Source organism: Eurytemora carolleeae, unplaced genomic scaffold (assembly GCF_000591075.1).
Source record: "Eurytemora carolleeae unplaced genomic scaffold, Eaff_2.0 scaffold1028, whole genome shotgun sequence".
In the NCBI taxonomy this organism is placed as follows: domain Eukaryota; kingdom Metazoa; phylum Arthropoda; class Copepoda; order Calanoida; family Temoridae; genus Eurytemora; species Eurytemora carolleeae.
In genome coordinates this window covers 143,987-159,603 of record NW_019397130.1, presented here as the reverse complement: position 1 = coordinate 159,603, position 15,617 = coordinate 143,987, and the positions used below count along the sequence as shown (strand labels likewise).

The 15,617-nt window shown below is 33.6% G+C and overlaps 1 protein-coding gene across 1 annotated transcript in view; it reads left to right on the top strand.

Annotated features, from left to right (window-relative positions):
* Positions 1 to 15,617, top strand: part of LOC111712180 (vacuolar protein sorting-associated protein 13D) — a 119,976-nt gene that overhangs the window by 14,448 nt on the left and 89,911 nt on the right. Inside the window, exons 20-36 of the mRNA XM_023486726.1 lie at positions 633 to 775; positions 1,616 to 1,677; positions 2,024 to 2,121; positions 2,447 to 2,538; positions 2,849 to 2,914; positions 4,170 to 4,248; positions 6,371 to 6,589; positions 7,477 to 7,566; positions 7,942 to 8,047; positions 8,980 to 9,222; positions 10,388 to 10,654; positions 10,990 to 11,098; positions 11,656 to 11,749; positions 12,215 to 12,292; positions 12,911 to 13,056; positions 13,920 to 13,986; positions 14,915 to 15,002. Of these exons, the coding sequence (XP_023342494.1) occupies positions 633 to 775; positions 1,616 to 1,677; positions 2,024 to 2,121; positions 2,447 to 2,538; positions 2,849 to 2,914; positions 4,170 to 4,248; positions 6,371 to 6,589; positions 7,477 to 7,566; positions 7,942 to 8,047; positions 8,980 to 9,222; positions 10,388 to 10,654; positions 10,990 to 11,098; positions 11,656 to 11,749; positions 12,215 to 12,292; positions 12,911 to 13,056; positions 13,920 to 13,986; positions 14,915 to 15,002 (2,047 nt within the window). The remainder of the gene's footprint in view (positions 1 to 632; positions 776 to 1,615; positions 1,678 to 2,023; positions 2,122 to 2,446; positions 2,539 to 2,848; positions 2,915 to 4,169; positions 4,249 to 6,370; positions 6,590 to 7,476; positions 7,567 to 7,941; positions 8,048 to 8,979; positions 9,223 to 10,387; positions 10,655 to 10,989; positions 11,099 to 11,655; positions 11,750 to 12,214; positions 12,293 to 12,910; positions 13,057 to 13,919; positions 13,987 to 14,914; positions 15,003 to 15,617) is intronic.

The following is a 15,617-nucleotide window of genomic DNA, read 5'->3' as shown; positions in this document are numbered from 1 at the left end:
AGGAATCCAAGTTTTGAATTTTTTTTTCTTAGAAGAATTTTTTGGAAAATTATTTTTTCAACTATTTCTGAAGTATGTTCATTAAACGTAACAATAATATAAAACTTTTGTCTTCTTATAGAATTCTTTTTCGCCAATCCTTTTTTTTTTAATTCAGTGCCATTTGGAGAAAAAAAAAATTTGAGATCTAAAAGGCAATTTTTTCATACTTTCATACTTTTTACCCACATCATTTATTTACTTCAGTTAAGCGAATAAAAGCCTTAAAATGCATTCCCAACTTCAGGTTTTTCAGGTTGTAAATGATTTTTCAAAAAATATTAAAACACCACTCGCGTTGCAGGAGGCACAACGGTGGCCGGGTGTTGCCATATTTCAATCTTGTTCTTAACTTTGAGTCGGAAATGTGGGAAGTTGGGAGTCCATTATGCTCTGATTGATTGATTTTTCTACATTTTTTTATTTTACAAAAAATCTCGTTTAACTGGCAATTTCTTAAGTATTTTCAATAAACTGAAAAACAATAAAATTGTTTGCCTTCCTTTTATTTTTTTAACCTAGTTATCGTTAAAAAACATTATTTTATGTCATCTTGTAAAGTAATAAAAAGTAACAACACTTCCTTGTTACAGGAGGAACAGCGGCGGGGCGGTAGCGTCTTAGGCAATGACGACGATGAAGACGATGACGAGTTTTTAACACCGGCCAGCAGTCCGGAACCGGAACTAGAACCAGAAGAGATCAAAACTAGACCAGAATCAGACCAATACACGAGGAACAAAGACATTTGACGAAACTTCTTTAGTCATAAAAAAAATAAACATTTAAGAGTCATTTAAATTGAATTTGAATTAAAGGGGCTGTAAGCGTTTTTTCAAGTGATCCCCGATGCAAAGCTGGCAATGCCCGAATCACAACTCTTGATACATTTACCTGATTAATAATGTGGAAGAAATGGTCGTTTTTCTAGGTTTAAAAGTGATTAATTCAAATAGTTTTCCTGCAATAGAAATGCTCAAGCCACCTTTGTAAGGAAACCACAATTGAAAATAATCAGTTTTTAAAACTATTAGCATTGATAACTGATTCATGCTTGATCAGACAAAGCTGTCAAGGGACTGTTGTTAATCGACGCATTGCCACCATGGCATAGAGGGGCACTTGACATTACGCTTACAGTTCCTTTATTATACAAGGACAAGTATTTAAGGAAATTAAATGGTTCAGATTATTCCATTATTATGATTTTGTTTGGAAATGAATGTCAATACATTTAACAATGAACTAGGAAGACGAAATGTAAGCAATCTTATGTATACCGTATCCTGTTTATTTCGTAATTAGTTTTACCACTGGCTTATTAAGTGAAATGGGTCCTATACACCACACAATTGATGTGTTTCATGTTAATTTGAATATTTCTGTCTATCCATCCATTATGAATCCCCAATAACACAAGTGTTACCAAGTAACCACCCCTCCCCGCAACCCAGTGCCCCCTTCCGGGGTGCATATAAAATCATAACCTGAGTCAACAGTCGATCGTAATCCTATTCCACACTTTTTGGGTCACACTGTATGAAAAGAAATACAACAATGCAATGGTTTGATATAGTGAACTGAGTGAGGAAGAAAGGAAACAGAAGTTGAGCCGTATGCTTCCCCAATCAGATTCAGGTTTGGATACATTTTTAAACATCCATTTTTAAGGGACTGCCAGCGTAATTGCAACAGATCCTACATTGAAGGATGGCAATGTTAATTTCACAACGGTACACTCGATCGAAAGCTTTGTCTGATCAAGTACAACCTGAAAGAACGACATCATCTTCAATATTATTTATCAGATAAATGTTTTAAGGGTACCGTTGTGAATCGGGGGCATTAACATTTTAACATGGAACTCAAAATTATGGTTGGAGTCCCCTTTAACATTATTCACAGTTTTCTGCAGTATCAATAAACATTTCAAAAGTGTAAAAATTTTGTACATTGAACTGCAGAAACTATGTACACTGTTCAGGTGGAGCAGATGTTGAAAGTTGCCAAACATTGTTGTACAACAAGATGTACGATAGATTTACTGTTGAGTTCAAGGACATTCAGATTATCATTGCTAAAGTAAGATTATTTATCTATTATTCTTTTATTATTTAAATTTTCTTTTCCTTCATTTATTTATTTTATTGATTTTTTATTATTGATTTGTTTGTTTTTTTGTTATTTAACCTATCATTCATCCATATTTTATTTATCTGTCGTAAACATTTATTCATTCATTATTTCATCCTTTGATCCATCTTTCCACTCGTTCATTCATTCATTCATTCATTCATTCATTCATCCTTTTATTTATTCATTTATTTATTCATTCATTCATCCTTTAAGCCATTAATTCACTATTCAAGTTTTCCTGAAATATTTTGTTTATATTAAATTTTTTAAGGTAAAAGATAATTGGGTTGGAGCACATGCTAAGGGAAACTCAGGACTCCATCTAGTGGACAGATTCTCAATCAATCTTCACCTTCACCGCCGGTATGTTTCAAGCTCTACTTAAAGGAAAATCATCTTCTCAAATAATGTTTCTTTAGTTGAAATGCTCTTACTAAAGCAGATTTAATTAACCTTTCATGGAATAGAAACTTTCTACATTTCGCTTGATCTCGATATCTACTGTGAACACTTTTCTGCTTAACCTTCTCTTTTTGGATACCCCTGCTGGTTTCCGACAAAAAAAATTCTCTCATTGATTCCGCGCAAAATTTCCCTGCTGTTGGGATTCTTCAAACTACACTCGATGATTGGTTGAATTTTAGACACTTTACTGGATATTCATGATATTTAGAACTGTTGATACTGTGGATCCTGCCTGGCCAAGCGTTGTCGTCTCAGGAAACCTTCCTCGTCTTAGGTATACAGTGAACATATGTACACTTTACAGGTCATTAAGTACACATTTACACCACAGGGGTCATATAGTACACAGTAATCGTATGTACACTTTACAGGTCATTAAGTACACATTTACACCACAGAGGGTCATATAGTACACAGTAAACATATGTACACTTTACAGGTCATTAAGTACACATTTACACCAGGGTCATATAGTACACAGTAAGCATATGCACACTACAATGTTGTGCAGTTCATAAAGTACACATTTACACTACGGGGGTCATACAATGCACAGTATAAATATGTAAACTGCACTGGTCATAACGTACATGTCTATTTACACTACATTCAGTTCACAGTAAACACATGTACAATTTACAGGTAACAAAGTACACATTTACACTAGAAGAGTAATACAATAAATATATGTATAATGGTCATTAGTCACAGGTCATAAAGTGCACATTTACACTAGAGGGGTTAAACAATAAATATATGTACATTTACAGTGGTTACTGTACACTGTACACTACTCAGTATACTGAACCTGTATAAATATGTACTCTGTGACTGTAGGTCAAAAAGGTTAATTGTACAGTGTACATTGTGCATTACAGGTAAAAAGATCGAAAATATTAAAATGTGATCTGTACAGATATAAACACTCGCCTCGACATAAATTAAAAATATGCACTCGACTGCCTAAAGTATTTTAATCATGATGTAAAGTATGTAAAATATAATTAGGAACCTAAAATACTGAATTTAAATAAGAATGAGACTTCAGAGACGACTGTGCCTAATTTATACTGTTGGTTTCCTTATAAGCATAATTCAGTGCAAACTTCTTTGGATTTTTTTCAAGGCAGAAAACTTATTTGAGCTTTTGGATCGTCATATTTAAAAGCTTAGGTCGTCTTTACAGTTTCATGCTTTGTGGGGAACCCTGTATATACGGTGTAATATTTATCTACGTATCATATTTCTCCACATTTCGACATTATTTAAATTTCCACATTTTATTTAGTTGTTACTGCTCAATACAAATTAGATTATCTATTTTTGCAACCTTTTACATTTCTAACCTAGACAACTAAATCATTCAGCATTTATAGATTGAAATATCAATGGTCTACGGGTTGCAAAGATATAGGGATTAGAAAATCAGAGTTTGTGGTAAAAACTGAAATCATACGATCTATGCGAATACAACTATATATTAGAATACAACTATATCTAATTTTTAAATCTTTATTTTCTGTTTCCAGGGTTCATTTTAACGAGGAGAAGATGTTGACTGTCAAATATTTCCTGGAGAAGATGATCGGACCTGAGCTCACCGGCAAGGTAAAATTGAAGGGACTGCTCCCGGTATTTTATGTGAAGAGTTGCACCATGCCCATCTTCGTCTAAGCTAATTTGTTCGAGTTTTCTGTAGATTTATGCAGCAGAGTCATTTACAGATTTTTCCAATTTCACTTACTTTACAAACTTTACACTTTTTCAACTTTCACTTTACAGCTTTACACTTTTCAACTTTTACTTTACAAACTTTTCACTTTTTCAAATTTCACTTTACAGCTTTACACTTTTTCAAATTTCACTTTACAGCTTTACACTTTTCAACTTTCACTTTACAAACTTTACACTTTTTCAAATTTCACTTTACAGCTTTACACTTTTCAACTTTCACTTTACAACTTTACACTTTTTCAACTTTCACTTTACAAACTTTACACTTTTTCAAATTTCACTTTACAACTTTACACTTTTTCAAATTTCACTTTACAGCTTTACACTTTTCAACTTTCACTTTACAACTACACTTTTTCAACTTTCACTTTACAACTTTCACTTTACAACTTTACACTTTTTCAACTTTCACTTTACAACTTTCACTTTACAACTTTACACTTTTTCAACTTTCACTTTACGCTTTACACTTTTCAACTTTCACTTTACAACTTTACACTTTTTCATCTTTCACTTTACAACTTTACACTTTTTCAACTTTCACTTTACAACTTTCACTTTACAACTTTAAAACTTAACACTTTTTCAACTTTCACTTTACAACTTAACTTTACACTTTACACTTTTTCAACACAGAAAGTGTTAAATTGCCCTTCCACTTCCACTTAAAGAGGAACATCCCCAACTCACATAAAAAGTTGCGGGAAACAATGTTGCTGAAATAAACAATGGAAATAAAAAATTTGTTTAAAAGGCCCAAATATCTGACAAAATGTCGCTGTTTAAGTCTTAAGTTTTGGATTCCCGGGACTTTTTTGTGAATATAATACCCTGGGACTGCCAATAAAGTTTCAGTTAATAAGATCACAGGAATCAATGTCCTGAAGAAAATATTTCCGAGGAAAACATATTCAGGAAAGGAATTGAATTTTTGCCTCAAACTTAAATTTTCTAATCTCTACATCTGTGCAACTTGATGCTGTAAACCTTTAATAAATGTGGAGAAACACGATTCCTCTCAAGACCTTTCATTTTGAGGAATTTTTACTAAATGATTTCCTTAGAAGTTTGATTGTTTTCAACAATTTTTTCAGCAAACTTTCTTTGTGGTTACAAACTCGAACAACATATAATTGCATTAGACATGAACGCCGGACGGGTTCTTAAATCGTTAATTTTTTACCGTGCAGTATTTTTAACAGTGCAGCCAGCTGTCAGAATCAAATATCTCCATGATGTATCTACTATTTAAAAAAAATAGTTTTTGGAATATAGTCCTAAATTTTGGCACTTAAAAAAGTCCTGTTAAAAAAGTCCTTGAAATAAAAAGTCTTTGGACATAAAGTCCTACCATTGTGAGACTTTTTTTCTGGTTCCAGTATGATTTTATACAAAAACACCCTGGATATATTCAATATGCAGGTGCATAGAGGAAAAATCCGTTTTATGAAAACGTCTCAGATTTTTCCTCATTTTCACAAGACTTAGAACTTTAGGTTTTTTATATTTTCTTCAGGACTTTAATTCCTGTGATCTATATCCTGAGACTTTTTTGGCAGCCTCCATACTATTTTAGGGAAAAAAGTAACATGAATATAAAACTCAGGACTTCATTTCCAATAACATTTTGTCCTAGGACTTCAGAAAATTTTTTACTTTTATTTCCAGGTTTTTCCGGGGACTTTCTTACATAGATTTATTTAACGTAAGAGTAAATTTAATTTTTCACACTGCCTTTCTCTGTCTAAATGACATGTTTTTGTTTTACCATGGTGTAGTTTTATTTCTCTATTTTAATCTCAAATGAATAATGAGTGTTGACTAGGGTTTCCAACGCAAGTGGATTTGATTTACTTGTGCGCAATAATAATTATGAGCCCTGTAAACTTCGCACAATTCCGCGCAATTTCGCGCAACGGAACGCCAATTGGAAACCCTAGTATTAACTGTTAGAGAGCTGATATGAATATGTATAAAATGAAAATAAATTATTTAGAAGGTCGGCGGGAGCAGCAGTAGAAACTTGAAAAATCCTTCTCCGCCTCCAACACCAGACGGAGAGGGGGCGGAGGGAGGCGGAGACACTCGTTCCGTGAGTCCGGAACCCCTGGCCCTGTTCCAAGGCTGGGAACCAGGCGAGGGCGTGGATCTTGAGTCCCGCCTTCTCCTGGCTCAATTTCTAGTTTCTGATCTAGCTCTAGATATTCAATCCCAGGTTAGTGGTAAACCATGCAGTACACTTTGAAGTACACTTTGCAGTACACTTTGTAGTACACTTTGCAGTACACTTTGCAGTACACTTTGTAGTACACTTTGCAGTACACTTTGCAGTACACTTTGAAGTACACTTTGCAGTACACTTTGTAGTACACTTTGCAGTACACTTTGTAGTACACTTTGCAGTACACTTTGCTGTACATTTTGCTGTACACTTTGAAATACACTTTGAAGTACACTTTGCTGTACACTTTTCAGTACACGTTTCAGTACTCGTTTCAGTACACGTTTCAGTACACGTTGCAGTACACGTTGCAGTACACGTTGCAGTACACTTTGCAGTACAGTACACGTTGCAGTACACATTGCAGTACTTATAGTAGACAGTAAAATTTATTTATACTATGCTTATCTTCTTTTTTAATTGTGAACATGTTCTCTTCGTGTACACTTTTTACATACATCAGGCAGTACACTGTATACCGCAGGCAGTACACTTTATACATATAGCAGGCAGTACACTTTTTACATACAGCAGGCAGTACACTTTATATATACAGCAGGCAGTACACTTTATATATACAGCAGGCAGTACACTTTATATATACAGCAGGCAGTACACTTTATATAAATACAGCAGGCAGTACAGTTTTTACATACAGCAGGTAGTACACTTCATACATACAGCAGGCAGTACACTTTATATATGTGTAGGTATAAATGATAGATCGTATATACTCAGAATCAAAAACACGCCTGTTGCACTCCCGGCCATACCGGAGAAGAATCCAACTATCCGAATATGGTTTAACTACTTTTTGGTGGTCGTTATTTCTGACCTTTGGAGGCTTAAATGACTAGACTGATTATTGATGATGTGTTTAGGGTATACCTGTGGTAGAACTGCAGCTGACCAGCCTAAAGGCGGGGATCACCAGGCGACCCTTCGATATGAACTTTAATCTTTCAGTTCAGGTATTCAGTCATTCATCTATTTGTCTATTCATTTATTCATTTAATGGATTTGTTATTTATTCATTAATTTATTTCATTCATTCATTTATTTATTCATTCATTAATTTGTTTCTTCATTTAATCATTCATTAACTCATTATTAATTTATTTGTCTGTTCATTTATTCATTTAATGAATTATTTATTTTTTCATTTATTTTTTTATTCATTCATTTGTTTAATCATTTAATCATTTATTTATTTAGTCATTCATTCATTATTCATTCCATCATTTACTTATTCATCCTATCATTTACTTATTTATTCATCATTCATTCATTCATTCATTTATTCACCTATATATTTATATATCTATCTATTCTATATATCTCTCTAGTCCCTTCTACTGGTGGATGCCCTGCAGTCCCTGGGTCCCGACTACGAGCTGTTGGTCGCCTCACACAAGCACGTCATGGTCGACAGTGTCAGTGGATCCCTAAAAGGTAATTTTTTATAAAAAAAGATTGTTAGATTTTTTTAATCACAGATGTTTATTTATATTTAAGATGGAGTTAATTTCACAATAAAAGGTCCCCTCCCCCAGACTGGCAATGAGCCAGACTTATTTCTATAATGTCATGGTTGCCCCCTGTTCTTAAATCCAAGATTTGGCTTAAAAACAGCAATTTGTTTTTAATGTTCTTAATTTTAGGGGGGGGGGGAGAACAGTTCTTAAACTTTGTAAATGTTCTTAAATTTTTTTTCACCTAAAATTTGTTTTTTCAACATTTTCATGTGAATACTTATAAAACAAGAAAAAGTAAAAATTAATCATACTAAGAGTTTTATGAGTAATTGCCCCCCAAGGCTCTGAATGAATGGAAGCTGTTGATTTTACAACATTTTTCTTTTTTAAGCCTTACACCCTATACTAATATCAATTATATTTTAACTGTGCAGTACTGTACAATATTATGATAAACAACTTTAGTATTTTTTAGGTTATTTAGGTTAAACATATATTATATAAACATATATTCTCTACAAAAATACAGATATTGAACTTTCAAAGAAAATATTCAAATATTTTATGTATGAAGTAAATGTTTTTTACAAAAGAGAATTTTTTCATTTTTTTCAATTTTTGTGGGATTTAAAAAATGTTTTTAAAAATCTTAAATTTTTTCACGATATAAAAAATATTGTTCTTAATTTAGGAAAATTTTCTTAATTTTGTTCGCAAAATTTGTTTGAAAAATCTTAGATTTAAAAACAGCGTTCTTGATTTTTTTTGGGGTATGGGGCAACTATGAATGTGTGTTCCAAAATCTTAAAAAATTGGGCAACCAGTGGTACTAGCAGATTAGTTTACAGAAATCTGATTGGGGGAATCAGCTACTGTTCTTTTATTTATATTTATTAATTACGTGCCTAGGTTCTGAGCCTGTATCTCCTGGTTCTCCTGGTTCCCCTGGTTCTCCTGATCCCTTCTCCACCATCTCCCCCAACCATCTTGATATCACTAGAGCTCTCTCCAATCTATCCAGTCCCGCCCACTACCCCGGCTCCCCGCCCCCTGGGTTTATCAACTCCCCGCCCCCTGGTGAGCAGGGGAGTAGATCTCCACTCCCTCCTGGTCCTCCTAGATCCCCAGCACTCCTCCCTGCACTGCATATAGGTGAATTTCTATCCGAACTTTAGAGAAAGGGGTGTCCCATCATTTTTACGGGGATACAGTGACAATTGACGACTTCCTTCTATATCGTCTTTAATCCATGCGGCATTTATTGGTGACATTTTTTTTGTAGTATTCTAATTACACCATTTACTAACGGTAACTCTTAGTTTTGGGATTTCTAAACTGTGATATGATATTTTTATGAAAAAAATATGTGTTCTTTATAATTATAAAAAGCTAGCATCTACTTCAGCACCAGATCCTGAAATGTACTGTATAACCCTGTTATTCAGCTAAATTGTACTTAATAGCCATGTTATCCAGCTTAATGTACTGTACCTTTAGTACAACCTGTAGTCCAGCTTAGAATACTGTTCACCTTGTTGTCCAGTTGAAATGTACTGTTGTGTATACCCTTCATATTCAGCTGTAATTACTGTATAACCATTTTATTCAGATGAAATGGACTGTATACCCCCGTTATCCAACTGAAATGTACTGTATAACCCTGCTATCCATCTAAAATGTACTTTATAACCCAGTTATCTTTCTGAAATGTACTGTATAAGCATATTTTCCATAGAGAATAGAATATATATTAGAGGGGAATTTACTAGAAAAAAGTGCAAAACGGCCATTTTGTTGTACTGTTTCCCTACTGCAGGTGTACTTCACATATTTATGCTATATAACCTTATGGGCCCTGGAATATCATTTTATAGAAAATCTAAAATTATTGTTGAAAGAAAACCAAATTATGAAATAGGCTGGTTTCATAATTGACCAATTATCATTTCACATAGACTCTATGCCTTCCACTTTACAAACGATGATTTTCCGTTATAACTATAAATCAAATGATGTTTTTTATTCACCTAATTCATTGTAAAGTTTATTTAACAGCTTTAAAAAATTCGAAATAGAAATGAATTGTGTAGGGAACATACTGTATTAATGTACTCTACTGCATATAATTTGTGAACATTTACATGATTTGTACACTTTGAACTCCCTTTCTGGCTGAAAGGGACAGAAAAAATTCATACCGAGATATTCTTTAAATTCCCCTCTAATATATATTCTATTCTCTATGATATTTTCTTGCTGAAATGTACTGTATAACCCCTTAATTCTGCTGAAATGTACTGTATAACCCCATGTTTAGACTCTGCTGACCCGAATGCTTTGATAACTGTTGAGGTGCTGCTGGTCAGCCCATCCTGTCCAACCCTGGAGTATAAAGAACATCTTAAAATAGTCAACGTTCAGTTTAATTCATTGGATATCATTGCCAATCAGGAAACTATAATAGAATTAATCGGATTTTCTCGTCGTGTGTTCCCTGAAAATTCTAGTGCCAGGAACGAATCCTTCGCTGATCTTGTGGAGCAGGAACCAGTGTACCCTGACCAGCCTTCAGAGCCAGGAACAGGTAGCTGCCACTGCAAATAGTGTATTTTGATAATGCACAGTGCCAAGTACAGTGTTGATGTTGTACACTGTACAGGGGTGTACATGTTCTCGTAAAAATCATTCAACCCCCCCTGTCTAGATAATTATTTTCCCATAAAAGTAATTTATGTTTTTTGTATAGCTTTACTCGCTGAATTGAGGAAAATAGATGATTTTTTATGTTAAAATCATCAAAAATTATTTTTAAAAACTTGCTTTTTAATTTCAACTCAAAATCATCAAAATCATTATCCCTCCACACCCCACTTAACTTTAATACATTACGGATTATGTACATTGTACAACTATGTTTAGATGTAAGTGTAAGAACTGAGGTTACTGCTGATTTTCAGCGTTTAAATCTCCTGCTGCTCCGGGCTGGGTCGGGAAAACGTATTGGAACAGCGCTATTAACAGATGCTAGGGAGGCAGATATCATTTCACAACTTTTTATGAAATATTTTTTGCTTTTTATTACAAATAGACTAGGGTCCCTAAAGGAAGGTTGCAAGTTTTGTATGTAATACAGGGACCCAGAGAACTGTAATATGAAGACGACATTTAAGCAAGTGTTTTTGATGTTTTTGTAAACCAAATAATTCCTCAGTTTCATGGGTTCCACAGTATGCACAAATGTAAAGATTGAATGTCATGTTAAAAGTGACCAATAAAAGAATAAGGCCCAATTTACAGCAGTGCCCTGAACAGCTTTTAACCCTTAGAAAATTCTTTAAACTAATTATTTAAATTTGTTGTTTCTCTGACTTACGCATTTCTTGCTTTTTTGAAGCAGTGGAGAAATTATCAGAAATAAACACTTTGTGTAAGAAAAACGACGGTATCTTTCACAGTTTTAATCAGATGTTTAGTTGTCAAGAATATTGTTGTAAATCGTGCAATGCATCCTAGCAGGGATGTTTGCTTTAAATTACGCGAACAGTCCATTTAATACATGGCGATGATGATATTTTTTCCGAGTAGAGTACAAGGCTCATTTTCTGATCGGGTTTCTGCCTCCGGGTCCTTGGGAGGTCTACAGATCATTAACCTTCTCTCATCCTCCCCTACTCATCAGGTAGAGTAGAGTAGGATTCAGATCCTTAACCTCATCTCATCCTCCCCCACTCATCAGGTAGGGTTGAGAGCACTATCACTTTAAGAAAGTGGCAGCAATATTCATTTAAAATGAAAGTGAGTTTCACTGTACAGTGTAAACTGTCCATTATACGCTTTTCAGTGCAGTGTACACTGAAAGTGTTAAGCCCGAAAATCCGCAAAGGTGATTAAAGTTCTTTCTTTTTTAGCCGCTTGAATAGAAGAAGGGAAAGGTCAAATTTATGCAACATTACTGGCCCGACTTTATTACCTTGTAGCTCCCCCCGTTTTGAGTTTAAGCATAACAGTATGAGAAAAGCAAATTTATTTAAAATTTATTTAATTTGGATTAAATTACGATTTTAATCTTAAGTGAAATATGCTTTTATAAGTTTGACGTTCTGAACTAAACAAATCCACATTTTAAAATTTTTTATATGTTCAGAGAATCTTGTCTGTTGGTCGGGAACCTTTAATTGGTCGAGGAGATGAAGCTAATCCACCTCTATATTCATCACATATGGTAAGTTTTAATAATGCGTGATTGATAAACTAATGAAGGATAAATGAATGGTAAGATGACTGAAAGATAAATGATCGATGAATTAATGAATGATAAATGAAAGGATGAGTTAATGAATGATAGATAAAAGGATGAATTAATGAATGATAGATAAAAGGATGAATTAATGAATGATAGATTAAAGGATGAATTAATGAATGATAGATGAAAGGATGAATTAATGAATAATAGATGAAAGGATGAATTAATGAATGAAAGATGAAAGGATGAATTAAGGAATGAAAGATGAAAGAAAGGATGAATTAATGAATGATAGAAGAAAGATAAATGATGTATTATCTATGAAAGATGTAATGCACAGTAGTATGAATTTATGATTCTATGAGATGAAGATCATGTACTCGAATTTTAAAACTTTATTTTGTCAAGTACGATTCTATTTCGTTACAAATGTAAATAAAATATCTTGATACATTTCTGGAAATTATTTTATTAAGGCCGTGCACAAATGTGATGGTCCAGAAAAAGCTAGTTTTAAAAAACGTCTGTTTTTTTCTGTAAATTAGTTAATGGTTTTTAATTATGTTTTTTGAAATTTCGATCAAGGATTTTTATTAGGATGAGAGCAAGCAGGCCTTCACCTTCAACATCAGGCAGCACAAGGAGGAGATGGAGGGAACGGAGGGGGTGGATCAGAGGATGGAGGATTCGCTCTCAGATTTTAACATGTTCAATAACCCCCCTGGTTTATCGCCGGCTTTCAGGTTTTTTTTATTCATTAGAATTTTCTTGTGACCTGAGTCCGACTTTAATAAATTTGAGCCGAGTCTCAAACAAAAACGGGTTTCAATTGAGCGCTGACTTAAATCTTGAAACATTGAATACAGTTTTTAAGTGGAACCAATCATATTTGAGCCGCGTCTCAAATTTAAGCTGCGGCTCAAATTCTTTAAATTCGGTCTTTGGGGGACAGAATTTAATGAATTTGAGCTAGGTTGCTTAGCTATCTACCGCTGGTTAAAATCCTTAATCATCGATTCATATTGATTTGAATTGGTGATTTAGGATTTGAACCGGCTGTAGGTAGTTCAGTGACCTCTCCATCTCCAATTCATTGAATTATTTTCTTATAAGGGTCTACATTCGACCTTAAAGGGACTGTTGGTAAGTTGTTGTAGGATGATGGTGCCTGGATCATAACTCTGTTCTTTAAACCTTTATTTTATCAACAATTTGGAAAATGTTTTTCAATCTGGAGTTTTTTTTCTTTCAGGCAAAAATCTGCATGTTATTTAAATAGAAAACCCAGAATTTAGCTTGGAAACAAGAATATCCCATTCACTCTTGATCATTGATAAAGATTTAACGGTTACCGTTGGGAATCAGACATGCCACTTTGTAAATGGAAAGTCACTTAAAATTAAGTCAGCAATCTCTTTTAGCTGTGACCAAATTGGAGAGGTCGCTAAACCACCTATTGCCGGTTCAAACCCGGAATTACCGATTCTAATCCTCATGAATCTTTGACTTTGATTTGGTTATTCAAGATTTAAACCGTAGGTAGTTTAGCTTCCTAGCTTAAATTCATCAAATTCCTTTCCTGTCAATCTAACTGTTATCTGTTCAGGAATTGTGTATCTGTTGAATTACAGATGTCGTCTGTAGTGTACACAAACTCATCACCTTTCCTCCAGGTAAAACGCGCGCGGCGAGAAAATGAGAAAAATATCGAGAAATATAATTTGAAAAAAAGGGATTAAAAAACTATGTTTTAGCCTGAATGAAATGTAATGGCTATTCTATATAAGTAATCTGAAGGGTCTGGAAGCTTATTGCTTAATCTTTAAGTCTGGAGGAATCCTTTTTAATTGAAGCGAGTTTTTGTCATAAACCTTTGATGATTCGATCTACAGGACAATCCTGAACTATCTTAGTACAGGGTGCACGAGGTTTGATAGACTAAGCCCTAAAAACACCCACAAGTAATTCTGCGCCTATTTATTTTTAGAAATTTTTAGAAATAACCACGTAAAACGTCTACAGCGTGATTCATAAAAATATCGAATGTGTATTTTATGTTTTTATAAAGCAATAGTTTTACCAGTTGCTTCAAAATCATCTTATTAAACAAAATGGGTCCGGTCAGTGTTTTATGTTCCTTCGTCTGTATAAAACAATGGTGTTCTTATTTCACCATTTTGTCAGGCCCCGCTGGAAGATTTTAAGATTCAAAATGGCTGCTCTATTAGATTAACTATATTGTTGTACGTTCTCTATGTACGGTGCACAGGAGTTAAATTGTTATTCCTCGGATTTCAATAGAGTAAAAATAACTATTTGTAGCATCTACATCGGGATTTTGATAAACTTATTGAATATAAAGGCGATATTTTAACATCTTATGTGTATTTTATGTTTTTACAAAGCAATAGTTTTACTAGTTGCTTCAAAATCATCTTATTAAGCTAAGTTGGTCAATGTTATATGTTCCTTCGTCTGTATAAAACAGTTGTGTATCTATTCATTAATTTTTAGGCCCCACTTTAAATTTGAAGACCAAAATGATTGCTCTATAGATAAACTATATTGCTTTGTTGTACTTTTACGTTGTACTGTGTACAGGAGTTGAATTGTTGTGCCGCAGATTTCAAGAGATGTATGGCCAACCTGGCGAGCTCTATCACACAGGCTGCTGCAGAGATGGCACTAGGTAATACAGAGACCTAAACTTAAGAAAGAGTAGAAACCCAGTATCTTTATATTCTCTTTTTGTTTTCTAATTTCTTAAATTCAAATCTACGCAATTAAGACATAAGATACACTTAGGGTGGCTCGTTGAAATACAGGGGTTAATAGAAGACAATGTAATAGAATATAGTAATTGTTTATATTTATTGTTTATATTGTACAAGCATATATTAATTGTTTATTTACTCTCAGGGTGGCCAAAATGTACGGATTGTACGGATTGTTTTTTTTAACCCTAAAATTGTACGGATTGTACGGATTGTACGGATTTGTTTTCAAATTGTACGGATTGTACGGATTTTTATCCTGGAAAATACACCGTTTTTTTAAATTTTCACTCATTTCAGCAAATTTTTCATGAAAATTTAAAAAAAAATTCTCGTCAAAATGAAGTTAGTTTAACTTATTTTCTGCATTCTAAATAATATTAGATTGATTAATGTTTCAATTGACAATCAAAATTCATTCATAATTTTCGAGATATGTCCAAGAAGTGTTTATTTGAGAATATGTTCCATAAGTACTTATTTGATTGCTTATTCAAGAAGATGTTCCAGTATCCTGTACCCAGTATCCT